The sequence below is a fragment of the Pelodiscus sinensis genome, chromosome 5 (genome assembly GCF_049634645.1).
Source record: "Pelodiscus sinensis isolate JC-2024 chromosome 5, ASM4963464v1, whole genome shotgun sequence".
NCBI classification, from domain to species: Eukaryota; Metazoa; Chordata; order Testudines; family Trionychidae; genus Pelodiscus; species Pelodiscus sinensis.
In genome coordinates this window covers 23,928,726-23,952,730 of record NC_134715.1, presented here as the reverse complement: position 1 = coordinate 23,952,730, position 24,005 = coordinate 23,928,726, and the positions used below count along the sequence as shown (strand labels likewise).

At 38.2% G+C, this 24,005-nt stretch overlaps 1 protein-coding gene across 4 annotated transcripts in view; it reads left to right on the top strand.

Moving 5' to 3' along the window:
* The window catches only part of PPP3CA (protein phosphatase 3 catalytic subunit alpha), a 333,809-nt gene that overhangs the window by 293,804 nt on the left and 16,000 nt on the right, over positions 1-24,005 (top strand). For all 4 annotated transcript variants that reach the window (XM_075929664.1, XM_006126898.4, XM_075929665.1 and 1 more), the window contains 5 exons: positions 254-348; positions 9,235-9,360; positions 11,236-11,310; positions 18,811-18,837; positions 22,911-22,995. In XM_075929664.1, coding sequence (XP_075785779.1) covers positions 254-348; positions 9,235-9,360; positions 11,236-11,310; positions 18,811-18,837; positions 22,911-22,995 — 408 coding nt within the window. The remainder of the gene's footprint in view (positions 1-253; positions 349-9,234; positions 9,361-11,235; positions 11,311-18,810; positions 18,838-22,910; positions 22,996-24,005) is intronic.

The following is a 24,005-nucleotide window of genomic DNA, read 5'->3' as shown; positions in this document are numbered from 1 at the left end:
TTTTAAGTTTACCTCTGCTTGAAATCACAGCAATCCCAAACATGTGCAAGTTCTAAACCTATCACAAATCATTCATGCATTGGTTTAAAAGATAATTTACTTCTGTTGTTGCTTGTAACTTTACATGGTGAAACCATATGAAGTGACCTGTTGCTTTTATGCCCTGTAAAAGGTCAGTGACATGGTGTACACTTAGAGCACTGTACGAATGATTAATAATGCTATTAATAATATAATCTGTCATTTCCTTTAGGTATCGTATGTACAGGAAAAGCCAAACAACAGGCTTCCCTTCGCTAATTACAATATTTTCAGCACCAAACTATCTAGACGTTTACAACAACAAAGGTAGGAGAGCCCTCTTCCTTCTCTTGATACACAGCTGTAGCCTTATCTCTTGACACAAACATTTTATTCAATTTCCCATTTTTCATTCTTTGCGTTGATTCCCTTTGTCGTGCTTGTTTACTTTGTTGTGCAATGTAAGTTTAATTGGATAAGTATGTATATACACAGATAATCACATACTTCTGTTTCTGTCTTTAGATACTTTTGTATTTTGATTATTCATTAACTAAAACGTTATTTGGGGAATTAAACTGGCAACAATTCCTATAACCAGAAGAAGCACTTTATAAAATCTTATGGTGGAGATTTTTGAAGCCCTCTACTTATTTTTAAAATAAGCCATCTGAAAGTGTGATAGGCATAATATGGTAAACTCAGTCACAATAAAATCTAGGTTCTTGTAGATCCCACCGTTTCTGCGTACCTTATTTCATGCCTTGTTTCATTAATCATTTTTATGTATAGTGCAAAGAGAGGAGAATATACATAAACAATAAAGGCTGCTGCTTAAATAATATATTAACCACTCTGTGAAGACTCAACCCAGCCTACATACAAGTGGATGCAGCTTACATTAAGTTACTACAACAGTCACTATAGTACTTAGAGTGATTGCAAGATTCCTTAATGTGTTGCTGAAAAAAGCCGTTCGTTCCAATAGCCCCTACTGCTAAATCCAATATACACAGTAGGTTATCTTTACTTCCTGCTGCCCCAGCTGGAATAAAAGTAGTAAGCTATGGTAAATGAAAGAAAATATGGAGACTATAAAGACCTACATAACTACTTTTTCCTTACCATGTTAATGAGGATAGTTTCATTATAAACTGCCATTTCCATGGCTCCATCCTATTAACGCATTACATGTTGTTTAGTTTTCCTAAAGGGACAGATGATGGGATTTTCAGTCCTTGACTACAAAGAAAGTATTTTTTCAATGTGGGCAAAAGAAAAAAAGAGTAGTCAGCACTAGTATGATTTTAATAGGTTATCATATAAAACTTCTAAGCACTTTAAGACTCTATTAAGCAAATGCTTTACTGTATGTGAAGGAGGAAATTGGTTCAGTGCTAAAAGCTAGATTTAACATATTTTGATATAATACAAATGCATGTTAACTTGCAAAAAAAATTAATAAAGGTGCACTGCCAGCAACATCAAAGTCTTGATACCAATAGCCATTTATGTAGAAAGTAAAGTATGTAGGAACTGTGCTTCAGCAAATGTATTTTGATTCCTTAGCAACACAGATCAGCACAAGACACTCAGGGAATTGCAAGTGCAGTAATGCAGTGTCAGTTGAGGGGAGAACAAAGTGTTATTTGTGAGAGGGATTTCTGATCAAGCATAAATCAGTTGTTACCATTTACATGTCCATAGTAGTAAATAAGTTGAACCATCATTTCGGATTTTCCTGTTATTGTCTTTCTTAGTATGAGGACCGGGGGGTTAGCAGTTCAGGCTTTTGTCACAATGGCAAGCATTTGACACACAAGAATGCTGATAAAATAACACTGAGCATCTGAATTTTAAATCCCCAAATTTAAACAGATGAACAGAGGAAGCTCCCCTCTGTCATATCAGTCTTAGAAATGAGTCATCTTATTTGTCCCATATTTCTAGGCATGACAGACTATGTATCAGATAAGACTACCTGCTATTTTCTTCCAAGAAATTCTTTCTCTGGTTAAGGCATTCCAAGTGTACTACAAAAACTTTTTCACGCTGCATTGCTTGTGCACCTCAGTCTTGACTGAAGTCCTCTATTACCTCAGTCCAGGAAAAGAAAATGCTGAATTGTATGGTTTGGGATAGCTTTTGTAAATTGTTGCTTGTTCTGTAGCAGCCCTGTCCATTAATAATACAGTGATTCTGACTGGTCAGTTTTAGCAGAGGTGAGAGAATAATTAATAAGGTCTTCCACAGAACTGCAGCTAGTGACTTACCAGCATGCCAGATGAGGGAGACTGAAACTGCAAGACTGCATGAGGGAATGTCCAGTCCATATTGGAGGAGACGGGAACCTGAGGAGGCATCTTGCCAACTTTCTCTCTGTGTCCTAAGCCAATATGATCTGCTCTTTTTCAGTTACCAGCCTTTCTTCTTGTCCAAATTTACAGCATGTAATCTCTTAAGTAAAATAGCCAATTTATTTGAAGAGCTTCAGAAAAGTCTAAATTGCTTCTGAGCTGTAATCAGTTAGAAATTGCCCTTATTCTACTTCAGATTTTGAATCATGTGATTTTTTTTCCAGGCTCCTCCAGCTTACACATTATGAACTAATAAAAGGCAGAAATTTGTGCATCACTTTAACTTACTGTTTTAAGTGCAGGTGTGGATGTATGTGTATTTTGTTGTAAGCCACCTGTAGATGACCACAGTAAAGTGTTGAGGAAACAGAGAGATTGACCAGCAATCTGGAAGGGATGATCAGCTATACTTTTAGATTTCTGATGAGGGAATGTGATTTTCTAGAACTGTCCTGAAAAGATATGAGAGCACTCTTCACTGAGGAAGGGTGTGTGGGAAGATTTGCATTCATTCTGGAGCAGAATGAAGAATTGTGATGTGCATGCTGCTTCTAGTATCGTAGTGATTAAGTGGAGATGTATGTGCCTTGGTGGAGGAGATAGTTTGTATTCCTAAACTTTATTTCTTTGTTATGGTGGTTTTATGGATGTTTTTGTATCGACTAATCTTAAGTGTCACACAACATAGTGTTATATACATTATGGGTGCATGTTATTGTTTATGTAAATGCTACAGTGACAATCTAAAGAGGATTTTCATCTTGTGGAGTGTTCTGAAAACCTGAGAGGGTTTAGAATGAGTCATTTATCTAACAATGTGGAGACCAGTTCCCTGAAATCTCCCAAGTTACACCAATATAAAACGAGTAATTCAGAGATTAAATAAGCCCTATTTACTTCAAAAGAGAAAACTCTTTTCTACCAACACAGCTGCAGGTATTGTGCATTTTGGGTATGTCTAGACTACAGAGCTTTTACAGAGAAAAATTGGAAAAAGACTAGTTTTTTTGGCATTCCTGTAAACCCGTTTTAAGGCAAAGAAGGGATCATCTGAAAGAGGGTTTGTTTCTAACATTTGGTCCCTTGTAGACGGGCCAAATGTCGGAAAAGCCTCTTTCAGAAGAAAAGCGGAAAAAGATGCGCAAATTATGGTTTGCAATTTACATATCTTTTTCCGATTTTTTCCCTGTAGTGTAGACACAGCCTTTCTCTTCTGTTTCTTTCCTCCATTTCCACCTAATTGCCCTTTTGTTATTAAAAAAAAAAAAATCTTTCTCACCTGCACTTGCCAAACAAAAAAAATAGCATCCAGGATGCTGTTCTGTAAGCTTTTGGCACCCTCAGTTGTCGTCCAACCTCAGTAGGAATTGTGGGCATGCAACTTCAGAATATTCAGCACTTGGCAGGATTAGTCCCTAACAATAGTGTGTCCCAAATGTATTGTTCTCTAGCATGCAGACAGTGCAAGATATTGCTGACAGAATCATGATAGAATAAAAAGTAAACATTTTAGATAATTACATTGTGATGTTTAGTATATTCTGTAGCTCTCTACATATAAAGAAAAATATTCTGGTAAGTAACATTAGTATGTTCATGTTTTTCCAAAGAATGACTTTGGTTTGATAAGATATGCAGATCCACAAGTGCAAGAAAAAGAACTTGGGCTTGATTGTGGCATTTTAAATATGATAGTTTTATGAGGCCTTAAGGAAAAGATATATTGAAAGAAAAGTTCTGTGCCAGTTCCATGGGTGGATCTATGTCTGAGGAAAGTAATGAACACAACACAGTCTGTTTTTTTTTCCCCAAGGCCACATCTAGAAGCCAATCTAAGATATTACGAAATGAGGCCGTTAACAGTGCTGCTGTACTATATAACTTTTAAAAGAGTTATAACTATTTTTGAACAGGAATGAAATTCCCTAGGGCAACAGTATATGAAAGCTAAAAAATAGTGTTTTCATTGATCTGTAGTCCATGTACAGTATTTTAACTTCTTACAATGTTTTTTACATTTGTTTAGGACTTATACCGTAGTGGTGTGTTTGGTTTTTTTTGCTGGGGCAGTGGATTCAAAAGTAAGAAATTGTACAGTACTCAGTAGTAGTCAGTCACTTCTATTTATTTATGTCAATAAGTTTATATTTTAGTGTCACTTTAAAAATGGAGTTTCATTTGGCGGAATGAACAATTTAACTAGCTCTCTGAAGGCAAACTCTCATCTTGGAGATTTCTTTTTAAAGTTTACATCTTACAACACTAATATATCCACTGAAGAGTTGGAACATACTAGCGAGAATAACAGAGTATCTCTTCCTAAACCTTTTAAACTCCACAGTGGCTTTGCTAAGCCAAAAATCAGACCAGACGAGAAATAACAGATTATGCAAGGGGGTCATGGCATGACAAAAAAGCAAGAAGGCAGCTTTTATATTGATCCCTAGAAAAAAGGTAAATAGCATGTTTATGAAATTCACAGAAGTCAACAAAAAAAAAAGGAGGTGTTGTGGTCACCAGCAGAAACAGATAAAGTAATCCAAAGGGATGTAGAAAAACAGTAACATAATGAGTGTTCAATAGCACATCCCAAAATAGAGATATTTGGGAAATAGTACCAAAAGGGACAGAGGGATGATACAATAATCTGATTTGCTTTATCATCTTTGTTTTATCTTATCAGGCCTATCAGTTTTTTCTAGTATTCCTTACTGTGCTTGTATTAAAGACCACTCGTTATCATAGCAATAAGTACTTTTATCAGTAGATTAAATAAATCACAAGAATTAGGAATTCCCTTATTTCTTTAGCCACCAATGTCAGGCTACTTTTTTCCTAAATGATCTTACACAGAGGCTTAAGACGTCCTTTAAAGCAAAACTCACTGAAACTGTGTGCATACTACGTAAGATACATCTGAAGACTTTCTTCAGAATCAGTGGTACTTTTTCTCATTGTTATTTGTAACTGAAAGTTTCTCCTTGAGCAAGGGCTGAAAAACCATCTCCCATTACACAGATTTCCACTGAGAAATGCTTTATTTCAAAGTGAATGGAATCCTCATTCTTCTCAATGAGACTAAGATTGTAGATTGCCCTCAATTATAGGACTGTATTAATTTCACCCAGACTTCTATCATTCTAAAGGGCACTGAGGCCATGAGATGCTCTTACAAAGACAGATGCTGGCTTCCCTCTTTTAGGAAATAATTGGAAGCAGTGACCATTTTGGAAGAGTAATACAATGCGGGGGAGGGAGGAATATAAAATATATTGTAAAACATTTAAATCTAATTTGAAACTCCAAATTATAAAATGTCTTAATCCTGTTCCATATGGTTATTGCATGATGATCCTACAGGGCAGAGCTAAGGTTATTTCAATATCCTAAGTCTGCATTTCTATACCTTAATATGTGTGATTTTAAGAGTAGCTTTAACTTTGAATTTCTTGTATTTATAACTCTTAGTTTTGGAATAATTGCTACATACCTGTAATGCATTACAATAAATCTACTGTACTTGCAATCTTCTTTCCTTTTAAATCAATATCTCAGGTTTTTTAACTGTAGTCTGAGTTACACACATAGACCAGCTCTTACTGTGATTATATTAGAAGTCATCTTGGCTGTTGAACACAAAAAGCTAATTATTTTTTCTACTACATTTTGAAAGTGAAAATATTTAAAATTACAAATTCAGAAAAGTCTGTGGTACCATGAAACTACTGTAAAGTATTTTATCCTTTTGTAAATAGGATGATGCATAAGGGGATTGGTGTACTTTATTTTACATAGATCTATTATACAGTGTTTCTCTTTTGCTGTTCAGGTGATTTACTGGGAACTTCGCTAACCTTTGTTCACGAAGAAAAATTTGAAATGAAGTGTCAATTGCTCTTTTAAAGTTAATCCATATGGATGTGCAGTTGTTCAGATAGATATATTATTAATGTGGTGTAAGTGAGAGTAGTTTTTAGATTGTCTCAAACTCAATTATTCATTTCCTTCACTTTTTAAAAAGAATCCTAAAAAGCATTCATGTTTTGGCTGATGTTTCTGTTACTGCCCTATCAATGAATCAGAGGCCTAGAGAGAGACCTCTTTCTAAAGTTACTTGTAAAAATTCTTTCCTTAAATTTCCCAATTTTTAATCATTTGCTTGATGAATGGAAAAAAGAAAGGTGGGGGAGGTACACCAGCTAAACTCATTAAGATGATTGTTTGCAAGCATTAAATACATCTTCAGATAATTAAATGTGCCCTTTTTCATTTGGCTTCAGCAGCTGCATTGATTCATTCTTGCTGAAGAGCCAGTAATGAAAATATATGCTGTTTTACATATGAAGAGAATGACTCTTGATTTCTTTTTGGTGACCTTAGGCAAAACATGAAGAATGGTTATAGGAATGCCTGACATTAGCTATCCCAGTTCTGTTGAAGTCAGGCAAAGAGTACTTAAGCACCTCTTCTTCCTGGAAAACAGAGTAGCCAATTGTGTGACTATGGAATGCTCAAGAGTCAAATGTGATTCGTTAAATAAAGATTGGCTGATTGGGCAAAGAGATTACATAATTTGTGTTAGCCTTCTTCTATACCCAGAAGATTAGGCTCCAAAATGTCCTGGGCCAACCAGGTACCTTGATGGTTGGCACAAAATGGAGGAATTGAGAGAGAAAAGGTTTCTTTTCAATACATCTGAAGATTGTCACCTTGCTATAATGTGGGCTAGTGTGAGTTTGTCTACCCATGCTGTGACACAGACATAGTTTAAGGCCTTCTCCACATTCGTGGTAGCATGTAGAGCAGAGGTGCCAAAACTTTTTTCAAAAAGGGCCAGATTTGATGAAGTGAACAAGTGTGAGGGCCGACCATTTTGCCTGACATTCTTTGAACCATTAAAATTAAATGCAAATTAACTATTTTATGCAAAGTTTATTGCAAACAGCATACTTTTCATTTCGTCACATGGATGACAAATCTAAACAGGTGTTAAATCACTCTGCCTTTCATATCTGAAGGCCAGATGAAAAAAAAATCCAGGAAGCTGAAATATATGTCAGGAACATTGTAAAGTACATTACATATTATTAGTAATAAAGGTTGCCTGTCAACTTTTAAGTTCAAAAAATATGAACAGGAACATAACACCAAGTATACATGTTGTGTCCAAATATATTTATAACTGATTTAGACCAACTGACATTAACTGAGATTTTACAATGTATTCATCTCAATACATATGGATTCGTTGGGGGCCATAAAAGATAGATATTGCCAAATTACCTGTGGGGCCGTATTAAACCGGAACACGGGCCGCAATTGGCCCGCGGGCCGGACTTTGGACATGCCTGATGTAGAGTATGTGGAGCTATATGCCGCAGCAAAAGGCAGGCTGTATTAGGATTGCCAACCTTCCAGGATTGTTTAGGAGTTTTCAGGAATTAAAGATTAGTCTTGAATTAAAGACTGTCATGTGATGAAACCTCCAGGAATAGGTCCAACTGAAATTGACAGCTAATGCAGCATAAAGTTACATGGGGCAGGGAAAGGTTCTGTCAGTGGGGAGGAGCTGGTGTGTTGTCCTGCTGCCTCTCCCTTGCCAGAGCCTTTCCCCACGGACAGACAATCTTTCACTGCAGTGGGGAAACACTCCAGAAGAGTGGAACTACCCTGCTAAAAATAGCAGTGTACTCATGAGCTGCGTTGTGTGGACATGCCGCGAGCCATAAAGGGTTCTGGCATGTCTGTACTCAACTTGCCTGAGCAGTGTCTCACCATCTGTTCTGTTTATACTCACACTAGCTGGGGATGCAGTGTTATAATCTAACCACCACCACAAGTGTAGACCTACCTAAATTATCACTGGCTATTTGAACAAAGTTTCCCACTCTGAACCAACTTCCCCACTCATGTCAATTAGCACACCGTTTGAATACACTGAACGTGAAGATTCTATGGTATATATCCCCTTTTACACAATGTTTGTATGAATGAGCTGAGGATCATTCTGGAGACACAGTTTACTTTTAAAAAAATTCATTGGGATACCATGAGTAAAATACTACTCAATACAATACTCAATACCATGAGTAAAACACGTCAGCCAGGTTTCAGGCAAATTAAAATAAATTCATATAAGGTAAATGTATTTCCCACACAACTACCAGCGTCATGTCACCAGATTAATAACAGCTTGCAGACATTGTGACATCACATACCCCTTGGAAGTGCATTACTGTTAGCAGAACAGACTGAAATAATGTGGTCATACCCACATTAACCACAAGTAGTAAGCATCATTAGTAGGATTATGTTCAGAACTATGCTTAGATGCTATATATAAAATACAAGTAAAGCTTATCTAAAAGGTCTTTTAGTTGTTTTTTAAAGACTATGTTCCTTACTGTCTTAATACAGTCAATTTTAAGTGACGCATATTTCAAATAGATACGTTACAGAACTTCCTCCTATCTGTATCCATAGCTATCTGTAGCTGTATCTGTATTATAAACTGTAGGAGTGGGACATCACCGTTGAGTTGAATGGTGATTCCAATAATACATAGTAACTTAATACTGTATAAAATGAGGGTTTAATATGAGTTCTCCTCTAAACTTAATAGTTCTGTGTTTGTGTATCACTGTGTTATGCTAATAGTAAGCAAGGTATTTTATATTGGCCATTTTAAATATAACTTTCTCACCACAAGCACAGAAACAGTTTTAAATTTCAGTGAAGTCTTTTGCTTTATAAACTATAGCAGATTTATAGAACTTAAGTTCTATCACTATTTTTGACCTCTTAGGGATTTTCACACATGCAGTTAACGTTCCTTTGTTTCTTTCCTTCCTCTTAGCTGCAGTATTGAAGTATGAGAACAATGTTATGAACATCAGACAGTTCAACTGCTCCCCTCATCCATACTGGCTTCCAAATTTCATGGATGTGTTTACCTGGTCCTTGCCCTTTGTTGGAGAGAAAGGTTGGTAATTTGCTGTGCTCGTAGAAGCTACAACATGGAGTGGGATTGGGGGTTAGGGTTACCCAAGCACTGTTAACATTAACAGTTCCAGTGTGCTGGATTGTATGGATGTGGCTTAGAGAGAAGTCATTTGCTTTTTGAGGGAGAAGTGATGAGGCTGCATGTGAAGTAACACTTCAGGAAGTGCAGCCTTGACCATTCCCAAGTAAAGATTTTTGCTTTTTGGGGGGGGGGAGGGGAGCACAATAGTAACAGCTGTGCCATGATAAGAGTGTGACTGATGTCTTTCAGGCCTTTTAAAAGACAATAAAATGAATTAATTTTTGTTAAGTGATAAATATGGTCCGTCCCCAAATCAAGTTTCCTAGCTCATGTCACCTAGCTAGGTGGATAGTTACTACATATTCTGCACATGGTCCCCTAGAAAACTCCCAGAGATTGTAAAGGAATATTTGGGGTAGGAATGCAGAATATGTAGTAACTATCCACCTAGAATATCTGATCACAGGATTTCTCCTTCTGTTCTGGTTTTCTCCCCCACTTTCCATGTCCCACTCTGTGTTCAAGTCCCCAGTGATACTTCTGGTACTTCAACTAAAAATCCAAAATGGATATTAGAGGAATCAAGCAAAATAAAGCCATTGATGAATGTATGTTTTTGTGCTATACGCAGTGTTTTTAAAACATGTTGTTAGATTTTTTTTTCCCCCTCAAAAGCCAACCAACATAGAAAGCTGTGTATTACACAATGTTCGTTACATCACTCATTGTCAATGTGGAAGTGTTTCCACTATTACCTTAACAGAAAAAGGGAAATGCCTCACTAATTTATGAACAGTATAATTCTGTTCACTCTTTTAATCTGTCTAACCACTGTGGCTATCACAGAAGAGAATTTTTAGTAATGTTTATAGCTAGTGCAAATCCAGATGTGCCTGGTAGCACTTTTAGTGATGCTTAATATATGAAGATGTAGTGGAGTTGTTTTCTTGTCTATCTGCTAATGATTTTGACATTTTAGATAGTAATCCAGTCTTTTTTTAATTCTAACTCCTATCTCCTGGGGTGAGTTTTGGCTGTTTTTTGGATTACACGCTCTATAATAAATCTTTCAGTGCTACCAGATCTGAAATGGGCTAAGAATGGGTTAGGAACTGCTCGAGGAAAACTGTACAGAGTGCAAGTTACAAAATAAAGCAATTAAAAATATTGCTCTTTCAGCAATAATGAAATATCTACAGTGAGTCCTGACCTTAAACACGTTGTCAATTTACATTAGCCTTAGAATGTTAGGTTTTGTTAAAATAAAATAAATATTACAAAACATTAATAAGAACATTTTCATGATATATTTTATTATTTATTCTGTACAGATACCTTTGTGTTTATTTAACATTCAAATCTGTGAATCCAAAGCTACAGCCTCTTACCTAGTACATGAAAAAGGAAGTAAAACAGACCCATCTAGTTCCATTGTCCAACCTTAGTGAAAAGACAAAACTTTAAAAAAAAAAAAAAAAAGTAAAGTAGAATTTTATAATGATTTTGTTTGGTTGTAATCTAGGTTTCTGCTGGCGACTCAGAGAGAACATGTTTTCTTTTTTAAAAAAAGATATACATGTGCCTTATTTTTGCAGTGTGCCTTCAGATTTGACCAATTTTTACCAGAAAACTGTTCACAAAAACCTCTTTTTAAACCACATGAGATCTTTGGACCTAGGTTTACATTACTACAACTATAAAAGGTGCAAACAGTTTAAAAATTGGACAAGATGCTATTTGTTTACCTACTCATTAACACTGCTGTGCTACAGCCTACTCTCAGATCCATGAGAGAAACTCTCAATTAATGTTTCTCATTTGTTTTCCCTCTAGTGACAGAAATGCTGGTAAATGTGCTGAACATCTGCTCAGATGATGAATTAGGGTCAGAGGAAGATGGTTTTGATGGTAAGCGATTTCTGCCCTCCATTCAGATTGATTGTTTTGCTTTAAAATAATGTACGTCTCAGTTACTAACATTCAGGATAGCATCCTGGTTTTCTGGATCTCCTGTAAGTTCTGTCATGCTGCTAAAAGCACTAGACTTCAAAAGGTTTGCATAATGCATGGTTTGGAGAGAACTTACTAAACCTTTCTCCTTGCCCTCTTCCCACCCAAGCCAAGAGAAACAAAAATCATTTTAGTTTTCCTATTTTAAAAGAAAGAAAACAATAATTTGACTCCTTTCATGATAACCAGTTTTTTTGGAATATAAGGGACCAGGTAAAGATAACTGATTTTTTTTTTTTTAGCCGAGCTACTCAATGATTCCAGTGAAGACTTTTGCTTAGAATCAATGGCACGTCTGGTGCAGAGTGATTTTTCCACTGCTTCTGGAATGCTAGAAAACACAGATTTGGGACAGTGATACTACAACTGCAGAAAACTCTCATTTGTGTACTTGAGTCATTAGAAAACAATTTGAATACAGTTATGTCACTGGCATAAAATAAGTTGTTCACTGCAAACACAGATCTAAAAGGGCATGTTGCTGACCCATTCTTTCTGCATGGAAAAGAGGAACTTCCTACACCATAGGATTGATACTGTATGATGAGTTACCTCAGATCCTATTAACTACTTTGTAAAAGGTGCTTAGTGTCCTGTGGGATTTGGTCCCATGGAAGTAAATTAACTTAACTTATTATATTATCCAGTGTGCTCCTGTTAGATCTAGTGAATGGTAAATGAACACTCACATTATGTTTATAATCCCCTAGAGCAGTCCTTCTCAGCTGACCAAACTGTACTGCAGTTTTTATTTTCATACTTCAGAGCTTGGGAGGAAGGCCAGTCCTCAATTACAGACAACCCCCTCCCAACCTGAAACATATACTCACCACCAAACACACACCCCAGAACAGAAACACTATCCCAGGAACCAATCCCTGCAACAAACCTCATTGCCAACTCTGCACACACACCTGCCCTAGTGACAACATCCTAGGACCTAACCACAGCAGCCACACCATCAAAGACTCGTTCACATGCACATCCACTAATGTGATATGGCATCATGTGCCAGCAATGCCCCTCTGCCTATATGATGGACAGACCGAACTGTCTGTATGCAATAGAATAAATGAACAAAAATCAGACATTGGTAAGATACAAAAACCTGTGGTAGAACATTTTAACTGCCCTGGACACACAGTTACAAATTGAAGTTTCCATCCTCAAGCAAAAGAACTTCAAAAAGAGGCTGCAAGCTGAAACTGCTGAGCTGGAATTCATGTGCAAATTTGACACCATCAGAATCGGTCTGAGTTGGGACTGAGAATAGCGCTCTTATAAGAATAAGTAGTTTTCTACTTTAGGTACTTCACCTTCTTGTCCACATCCACACTGATTGAATTAGCGCTGATGTAACACTCCCTTCTCTGTTTCTTTGTCTTTTACTTCATGAATTTGAAGTGAGTTGCTACTCACAAAATCTTATGCCATAATACAGTTTTTAGTCTTTAAGGTACCATCGGACCTGTTGTTGTTTAAACTTAAGTGGTAAAAAGAAAGAGGGGGAAATGTTAAAAGCTGAGAGAGAGAGAAAGAAAATCAATACACAAAGCATGACCAATATATACCTACAGACCATAAATTAAAAGTATTTGGTAATATGCTTGTGGAGAAGAGCAAAGCAAAAAAAGAGGAAGGATAAACTTATCAGTAAATAAACTGAAACAAATATTTTATGAATTTAACTGTTCTCAGGTAAAATGGCATCTTTTTAAAAAGCTTTTCTTTTTCCTACCTAAACAGAATATGCCACTGTCTAAAATTTACAAACTGAAAAGGCAAGGAAAAAGAATTATTCCCTCCCCCCCTTCTGAAAGTAGTTGTGCCATTGAATCCAATGGAAATTCTACTTGTGGAACAGCTACACAATTGAGACTTCAATAGTTATCCTTGAGAATCAGTGGGAGAGAGTCTTTCAATTTAAACTGGTAATCAGTGCAGAGAAGAAACACTAGTTTGAATATTTTATCTGATAGCTTTTACTTGTGAAATTTAAATAGGCAGCTACTTTGCTCTTCGTACATTATTGCTCAATGTGATAAGACCTACAGGTATGCCAAAAATAAATGTAGTAGTGGGAGAGCCATTATCTTATAGGTCCATTTTCAGGAAAGAGGAAATCTAATCCCATTGACTTCAGCATCAAAGAAAAACCTTTCAGGGTAGGATTTTCAAAAACACTTAGCATTGGTTCAGTTCTGCTTCTGTCAAGCCAGTGATACAACTCTAGCAGACTTTAACAATGTCAGAGATGAACCAATACCAAGAGCTTTTGAATATTTCATCTCAGATTTTTAAAAAGTCTCTATGCAAAAGTTATTTCGTCGTAAAAAGAGACCAAGATGATGGCACAAAGTACAGTGGAGTGACGTCCTGGGCTTTGTAATGCAAGTACTTCTGTGATCTAGAATTCAACTATGATTATAAAATGAATTCACTATAGATGTAAAAATGCTCTGTGTTCACTGTTTCTTTTATATTACTTGGTGTTTGAGTGGGAATGTCAGGCATATGTTTTCGCAGAGAAAGATATCATACTAGCCTTCCATTTTTAAGCTCTTTCATAGCACTGTGGGTGTCTAAGCAAGAGGTGAAGGGGGAGTGTTGATAATGCTGACACAATATTGACCTCTCGTGCTTTGGTATATTCTCTGGTTTGGCACCAGTCAGGTCCCAAAGGTGCCATGCTATAGAGATTCAACCTGTATAATTCTGTCCCTCTCAAATACTGTGTCATACCCAGTAAATTTACAGGAATAAGCTATAGATTAGACTAAAACACAGGCTGACTTATGTCTATTTGAAATTGTTATCCATTCAAAGTTGTAAAATGCAAGTACAGGCAGTCCCCGACTTACGCGGATCCGACTTATGTCGGATCCGCACTTACGAACGGGGCTTTTCTCGCCCCGGAGCTAACGGGCGGCGGGTCGCCACCCGTGTCCTCCGGGGCGAGAAAAGCTTCTCCCGGTCTCCCTGGTCTGCTGGGGGGGTCCAGCAGACCAGGGACACCCGAGCAAAGCCGCCGCCTGGGCGGCTTTGCTCGTTTGCCCAGGAGCAAAGCCGCCCAGGCTGTCCCGCTGCGGGCGTGCTCCGCGGCTTTGCTCTCTGTCTCCCTGGTCTGCAGGGAGACGGGGAGCAAAGCCTTGGAGCACGCCAGCAGCGGGACAGCCCAGGCGCGCTTGGGCTGTCCCGCTACGGGCGTGCTCCAAGGCTTTGCTCTCCGTCTCCCTGGTCTGCTGGGGGGTGCGCCCCCCTCCCCAGCAGACCAGGCTTTTGTTGTGGACCCTGGGGCAGAGCAGCTGGGGTGCTGCCAGTTGGTCCCGCTGCGCCGCTCTGGGCACTACTGGACCAACCCGGCAGTACCCCAGCTGCTCTGCCCCAGGTGTCCTGATTCAGATGCTGCTGGTCAGTTTCAGCAGCGGCTGAATCAGGACGCCTGGGGCAGAGTAGCTGGTGTGCTGCTGGGTTGGTCCAGTAGCGCCGAGGAGTGGCGCTACTGGAGCAACCCAGCAGCACCCCAGCTGCTCTGCCCCAGGCGTCACCAAGTCAGCTGCTGCTTAAACTGACCAGCGCTGACTACAGGAAGCCCCAGGCAGAGTTGCTCTGTCCTGGGCTTCCTGGAATCAGCCGCTGATCAGTTTCAGCATCAGCTGACTTGGGGACGCTTGGGGTTCTTAAGTTGAATCTGTATGTAAGTCAGAACTGGCAGTTAGTTTCAGCAGCGGCTGAATCTGGACGCCAGTTCCGACTTACGTACAGATTCAACTTAAGAACAAACCCACAGTCCCTATCTTGTACATAACCCGGGGACTGCCTGTATGTCCCTGCTTGGGCTATCTGCACCAATTGGGCATACTTTTATGACTGTGCAAAGCCCCGGTGAAGGTACTAAAGCTTTTTGTAGTTATTGGGAGCAAGGGCGGCCCTAAACTAGCTGCCAGCAACTGGCACCTTAGGTGAACCATGCAATCAGTGCCCCCACCTCCAAACCCCTCAATAGTATTGTGCCACCATTTGCGCCTCATTTAGCTTGGTGCCTAGTTCGCTTATATGGACGGGCTGCCCCTGATTGGGAGTTTGCCCATGTGGAATGGCTTGCAGGATCTGGGCTTATATGTGTATATGTGTGTGGTTTGTTGATTATATTTACTAATTTTATAATGTGTTCTGAATTATTTCTACTGCGTTGTGACCTCTTTAAATCTGAAATAGCCTGAGTTCCGTCACTATGAAAGGTTGTACCCGTTATTCTGGGGAATAAAATGAGGGATATTTTTCCTTCCGTTTGTGTCCTTAGTAAAGGTGATGCTTATTTTAACCCCTACATTTTTTGCTTTGGTTTTGTAGGGTCTTGTGCTCTGTTTGTCCCTTCCTTAATCTGATGTTCAGCCTCATAAAAGGATTGTGCCTTGGGAAAGAATCCCTGATCATTAAATTAACACATACATTTTGGTTTATGGGCTAGTTTTCTTTAACATCACTACTTCAGAAATCTTTTGCACCATGTGTAGTTTCCAGAGCCTACTACTGCCATATTTCCCGGGCTTCATACTGATTTTGTTCCTCACCATTTGATCTATACAAGCACTATCCCTGGTTCAAAATATTTAAAGTGAGAGCTCCAGAAACTGTGCTTAGTTTTTCTTTGCATTTCCTCACTGACTTTCATTATTTGTATTGAGAGCCAAAATGCTCAGAAAAGCACTGAGCAGGAGGAAGGAGAATGAGCTATAGTTGAGCATCCACTGGTTGTTTCTTGCCATCTTCCCGTGTGCCTCTTCCACTGTTCCAGAATTAAAGCACCACACCACACTGCATGGTGTCCTTGTGAATCAGCAACAGTGACCTGGGTCATGCATGTTGCAATCTGTCGTTGTTGCAATCTGTCGTCTGATTATGTTGATGTGAGAGAGTGCACATTAATTTCATTTACTTTTATCGGCTCCTGATCTGCATTCCCTTTAGGTAGTCTCTGTTAATGGGGGGAGGGAGGGCTAAATACATTTTTAATGCCCTTTCTAAGCACTTGTGTTCCACTGGTTGGTTGCATTAGCTTTTTAATTGTATCTGCTTCAAAGAGACAGAAAAGTTAAATCTATAATATAAAATATAATATGCAAACTTGGATCATTTTCTCTTGCCACCCTTTTTATTTCTTTCCTGCTTGTCATGGTAGTGGATAGGTAACTTGTTACATCAACGAATGTCTTGGGTAAATCCTAACTAGTGTGTTTTATGGTTTGCACATCATATGTTTTACCTAGCAATGAGGCTGCTTCTGACTAACCAGCATATTATCTGGAGTACGATTGTATTTTAATTAGCAGCACTTCTTACCTAATGCATTTGATTGAAATAATTTAAAACCCTATGAGCTACTAATTAAAACAATGCAATGATGTAATAGACAACTTGACATAAGATACTGCTTGCTTTGTATGATGCACTCTCATGATCTGGCACAAAAAGGTTTCTTAATTGCTTGGCTTAATTTTCATGTCACAAAACACCTTCAATGTTGTAGCTAAGGTTTAAAGCCCTGCCACTGAAAAGCAGCAATCACAATTTAATGTGCTGCATTTAGTCATCAGTTGGGAGTGGTAAGGTTTGAATTTGATGAATAAAGCCGTGTGCTTCAAGACTCAACTGAGTTACGTGAAATGTGTTTTGGTGATCAAACTTCCATTCCACTGTGAACAGTCTGTGAAACATTCCCACTGGATACTAATCAGCACAATGATTAATATTCAAGGACAACCCAGAATTGCGCAAACATGGAGACTAAATTACCTTTAGCAAAGGCTACTACTCTCTTAGGGTATATCTACACTACCCTCCTAGTTCGAACCAGGAGGGTAATGTAGGCATACCGCACTTACAAATGAAGCCCGGGATTTGAATTTCCCGGGCTTCTTTTGCATAAGCCGGGCGCCGCCATTTTTAAATCCCGGCTGGTTCGAACCCCGTGCCACGCGGCTACACGCGGCACGAACTAGGTAGTTCGAACTAGGAAGCCTAGTTCGAACTACTGTTACTCCTCATTCCATGAGGAGTAACGGTACTTCCTAGTTCGTGCCACATGTAGCCGCGCGGCACGGGGTTCGAACCAGCCGGGATTTAAAAATGGCGGCACCCGGTTTATGCAAATGAAGCCCGGGAAATTCAAATCCCGGGCTTCATTTGCAAGTGCGGTATGCCTACATTACCCCCCTAGTTCGAACTAGCGGGGTAGTGTAGACATACCCTTACATCCCAACTAAACCCATTGTTGGTAAGACTGTGTATTACTAGCTGCATATATAAATAGTCTCACCGTCACAAGTCAATCAGTCCCTTAACTGTAATAAAGGACAGGGTTTTTTCCCATAAAACCAACAAGAAAAAGTGGGTAATGCATAATATTCTCCTCGGGCAAGTGAGAGAGTAGAATTTTAAGTATTTGTTTTCATTTCTGAAAGAATATTCATTGGAAGAATATTGAAATTCTCCTACCTCTTCCCAATAACATTGATGCTGTCCTGCAGGACTATTTAGCAGTGGTGTACAGAACAGTTCCTAACCTGTGACAAATGAATGCTCTAGTGGGAGTTATGTACCTGGACCCTGATGGCTGCATCTAAATTGCATTAAAATGAGCTATTTAATTAAAAAATATTTGCATCCATAATATTTTCTTCTATTTGATGTCTATAAATTGCTTAGTGCAAAATCCTCCGATCTGATCATACTGTGAAATGCATAAACACAGCATGCATCATTGACTTTGCTGGAGGTAGCAGAGTCATATCTCCCATGCTGATCAAAACCAATGACACTCAAGAGGGATATCAACTTTGATTTTGCCCTGAAATCTCAAGAATGGCAATAGATTATTCATGTTTTAATACTCCCTAAACTGCCATTAGCCTTTGCTGTGTGCATGCATCCCTGATACAGACTGTATCACCTCTCAATACTTGGGGAGAAGAGCATGGTGCATTATGGGGGCAGGTTTAGGTTGTGTTCCCATTAGTGGCATTTCCAGCCTGATGTGAATATCAAATCAGCTGATGCATTATAGGAGGATTTAAAAAGTGACTATTCCATGTATGGATGGCAGGTTGAAGATTTAGGATTAGTTTCTAATGGTCTTGTTGCATTTTAGTTTACTACACAATTTACTAACATTAAGTTTCAAGTAAGCTGAGCAGTATTTCTTTTCTTCTCATCATTCTTCAGTTCTGTTTCTTTCTTTTTGGATGTTCCCTACCTAATTTGTTTCTTTTCTATTTTTCAGACTTTACATAAATATTGCTTTTCCATTGATGTTGTCAATGTTCTTTATTTTATTTTTTTTTCATTCTCCAAACTTCATTGATCTGTTTCTTCCCTCTCCCCATGGAATTTCATAAGAAGATCCTATTTATGCACAGATGAAAGGTATTAAACTAGTTAGAAGGGGTTACATTTAATTTTATTATTATTTTCCTAGTGGGGTTTTTACACACAGCATCATTATCCTTCCATTTAGTCCTGCACTCACAGTATGTTTTCAGATGCTATCCTGATATTTTCTTGCACTGCTTGAAAGTATAAATCATATATGCAAGCAAAGTAAAATATCATCAGTGTCAAACAAGCTGCCTATGCTAATTGCTGTTCACTTTATCTGGAGCAATAGTCTTTTACAGAATAATATTCAAATGTTTATTCAAATAAAAAAAGCAAATTTTAACATTGGCTGTGTTCTTGTCCCCCTTTTTGCAAATGCTCCAGTAAATGATTCTATGTAATTATTTTTTGGCAGGTATGTCTAAAGAACAAGTACATTTTAAGTAATATTATAAAATGTATAAAGGACGAAATTCACCTTTATGGGTAACCTGTCCCCAGCAGTAAAAAGGTAAAATATTCCTTGAATGATGGTAGGACTCAGGAGCTGTACAAAAAAACACAGCTTTGCTTGTTCAATACAGTTACCATACCTGAGCATACAGATTGTGGTAACTGATTATGGTTGGACACATAACTACTTATTTGCATAAGTATTTACCTATATGGTTGTGAAATTATATGCACCAATCGTGAATAGTGTTTTGTACATTGATTCCTTGCCTACATTTTTCAAGATTGGCAGTATATGGAGTAAACGGTTAATTTCCGTCTACTGCATAACATGTTGCTGTGTCAGACTGAGTTTGAATTTGTCACTACAAAGCACAGTTCTTGAGACCATAACATTTTCTTTTATGATGAACTAAAGGATGAAAGAGTTGAGCACATTTCTATTTCTGAAAGCTTTGAGTTATTGTTCATAGGACCCCTGAAAATACAATAGACTAGCACAAGTTCAGGGAAAAAATGGTAGACTCTTGTTACAATTTTTAACATATATAAATAACAGTTCTGGCACCTAGATATCTTGTGAATACTAGTGAACACCACCTTCTAAAACTGTCTTTGTTCTCAGTGATGCTCTTAGTTCATCCTGAGCTTAGCTGAGTTGAGAAATTGGCAGTAACTTATTAAACAAGAGCAGTGACTGGTCTGGCCTGTTTAACCATTGTTGCTATCAACTGAAATGTGTGGGAAAACTCACAAATCGTAAGAATCATCTGACTGCAGGCTCTGTAAAATGCTTAGCAAATTTCTATGTAGTTTTATCAAAAGTCTCCAGTTTTCCATTGAATACTTACAACTACACAGAGGAGACTGTGAAACGCTGATACTTTTGCCTTCTCCCATCTTAACTGCATTATTTCCTCTCCTCACCAGCTGTTTTGGCATCTGTGATGGCAATGGTTGGTTAAAGCATTGATATGTATTTCATTAATGTAAGGTGAATTAGAAATAGGAATTTTCATTTAATTTTCCTCTTTTACTCTGGGACATGAAAGAGTGGCATTTACTTGAATGGAGTATTTTTCTTTTTGCATTCAGAACATGGACAGATCAGACTTTAGTTTACATAGAAGTTGTCTGTGGACATTCAGCAAGTTCAGTTTTTCTTTCACTCAGGGCGCTTCTACACAGCAGGGCTTAACTTGAAATAAGCTACGTAAATTGAGCTATGTCAATTGCGTTGCTTATTTCAAAATAGCTTATTTCAAGTTTTGGTGCTGTCTACACTGCGCTTATTTCGAAATAGAGCACTCTTCCTCTGACTTCCCTTACTCCAGCTCCTGTAACCCTCATTTTATGAGGAGTAAGAAATCTTCCAGAGAGACAGTTTTAACATTATGTTGAAATAACTTCCGGCTATATAGACGTGGACTATGTTATTTCGAAATAACGCAAATAACATAGTTATTGCTGTGTAGACATAGCCTCAGAACTCTGGAGAGGTACAGTCCTAAGATGTTAATCGTCTTTTTAAGATCTGGTACTTTAGTAATGTGGGACTTTTATAAAGTGGAAGTGATATTTTTTTTTAAGATATCAGAATTGTGTTTACCTGACTCAAGTGGATATTTTCCTTGGAAGAGCATACGGTATTTGGCCTTTATGGTAATGCTGAATTGTAACTAATTTAGTGTGCAAGACTTACATCATAATGTCACTAGTTAATGTAGAGTTAAAGGTTACCACATTGGCTCATGCCATTCCCAAATGTCAAATATACCTGTACATAAAGCTCTAAAAACCTAGAGATACAGAGATGAGATAATGTCCTGATGGGACCACAACATTACCAGCACAGTACGGTACCTTAACTCTGCCCTCTCCAATCAGCAAGAGGCACACTAAAACGAAATCTGCCTTTTTCCAGCTAGAGGAACTGATGATTCCTATTTTTCTGGGACATGATATGCAGGAAGCCAAAGTAAATGATGGCAATAGCCCCTGTTGGGTCTAAAACCTAATAATGAATGAGTCATAAAAATATAGGTGGCATTTAAGATTATTAAAGTGGCTGCCACAGTCACCTCTAGAAATTGATGTTCCACTAGATATGTCAAGACAACATGGGATTACAATAGTTTTTCACCCCTCTTCAGCCCCTCTCCCATATTGTAAGAGCTTAGGGCAATGCACCCTATTTTCTGGCTGTTTTGTGGTCCACATGACACTGTGCCAAAGGTCATAGTCAGGACTATCCAAAGATGAAGTCCCAAAGGCAATCCCTCAGACAAAGATGAATATGTGTTAACATTAGGCAAGTCTTTGGCAGTTTGATTGGACTGAGCAATGTGGCTGGAAGTAGGTTATGCTGAATTTTGATCTTTCTCGTAGTCAAAAGAGGGCCTGAGAGTTTCTCCTCCATTACACAAGTGTATGTTTCACCCTGCCCTCCAAATATTTGGGAAAGGTACAGCTATTACAAGTAAACCCTAAACATGCGTGCACACTTGGACCGATAGACCCAGTTTCCTTCCTTCATCTTGTGCGCTCTGTTGTGGCTTGGTACCTTTCCCTTCCCCAACAACATGCATTCAGGTGTAAGCAACTGGTCAGTTCCTCTCAGTCAGCTTCTTCGGTGTAAGGGTACAACTTTGGAGGGGAGAAGATAGCCAATGATTAAAGACAGGCTTCCCTTCCCCCATTCTTCATCCGTAGGCCCCTAAAGATTCAGCATGTTACCCCCTTGTCCATTCACAATGTGTGTGCTTACAGAGGAAATCATCAGTCACACCCCAGCTTGTAGTGGACTGCCTGTGTAGACAAGTTCTTAATATGTTCTAACATGCAACGGTGGAATGAGGCTTTTCCTTCCCAGCACTTCCTGGTATTGAGAGTTCACATAGGTTTTGACACAGGACTTGGAGCACCAGAAAATATTCTGCAGCAATCTGTTAGTGCCTATTAGATGCTATAGCATTGGAGGAAAGAGAATGACGAGTGCAGGCAGGAGCTACAGATGTCAGAAAGCTAGGGGAAGGATTTTATCCCAACCACAGATGACATAGATTGAAATATGTGCTATATGCCTAATATTATGTGACAAATTTTGCTGGGTTTAATGATGATGAGTCATAATTAGGAATTCTCGTTTATTTTTATTTAAAGTGGCAAGATTAAGAATTACATTTCAGCTGTGTAATTTTTGTTACCCATTTCTCACTAAAACCTTGATGATACTTCAGGACACACATACTGTTATTAATTCAGTGTTGGTTTTAGCACCTTAATTCACTTTTTTTTCTGGATTTGTACCATGATATTGTGAGGTTCCCAATTTTTGAAGCACAAAATTAATTTACAGAGATGAAAACAAAGCTGCTTTAATGGATAGCTAGACAATAATCATGTCAATAATCATGTCAATGAAACCATTTCTCAGCGGACTTGTAATATAATGACAGTTCAGAATTGATGGAAATGTTTTTACATTTCCAAAATCACCATTACAGAAGTAGCACTTTAATTTGGCAAACTGCACTAAGACAGAACCAGTTACTACCAGTATACTGTGACACAAGTCAGATTTGGGAAATAATTGTGTTCAAAATACAAAGTGAAGATGTGGTGTTTATAAGCTGCTAACTTTTAATTCAATGTTTTGTTTTATGTAGGAGCAACAGCTGCAGCTCGAAAGGAGGTTATTAGGAACAAGATCCGAGCAATAGGAAAGATGGCCAGAGTGTTCTCTGTCCTAAGGTAGGACTTCTTTGTTTAAACAAGCAACTTTTATATTGCCAGCAAAATGGATCCTTGCTCAATTAGTATTTCAGAATATTAGTAATTGGCTGTTCACAGGAAAGATTGTATAGCACTTAGCAAAAGAGATCAATGAAGCTTGTTTGGCTGGCACAATGAAGTATCAAAAAGTTACTAAGTCCCTTCAGCACTTCTGTTTAAAGCACTTTTAGAAAAAGAAAATTTAAGTGAAAATTCTAAACAGTTCTTTTTTTAAGAACCTTTCTCTGAGTGTCCACATTTCAGTCTGTGAACCATTCAGCTACCGAAGTTCAATGCAGAGAGTGTTTGCAAGGTGTGCCACGTGTCTCACTAAAGAGGAAGCCAACCATCATGCTTTGTCACCCGCTTCAGTAGCTGCTACTGTGAATATGATTAAAGATGAAATCATCAGCTCATTTAACTAAAACTCCGGGAAATGAACACAAACAATAATAAATTGTTACCCTTGATCTGCATTACTCCCATAACACGAGCAAGAGGAACTAATTGCTGCCTAATGTTTACAACTTTCTAGCTGATGTTTCTAAGTAGAATAGAAAACATACTATACCAAGTTAGTTTTAAAGCTCTTTTTTGGAATACTCACTTTTTTCCCTGTCAGCAGAAGGAAATTTTTCTTCATGCAATTAAATAGTGCTCTTCTACAATCTACATTTTATAGCCATTGTAATTAATGCAAAGTGTTAAAGTTTTTCCAGGTGTTTCTTAGTGTCATTTAATGTGCTGTTTTCTCAAGTAAAGGGAATGATTGGCCTCTAAAAATCATTATTTCAAGACTACACTCAAGTTTACAGGTGAAGTTGACTGGAATCATTTGATTGTAGTTCAAAACCTGCAAATTTACTGTGAGTGGGCAATGTGGGTACAGCTGGTGGCCAGACTTCACGATCAGGGTCTTAAATAGCAATTTGAGACAGAGGACTTGATACCATATCCTTCAAGAGTAGACTTATGGCAGTCAGCCTATT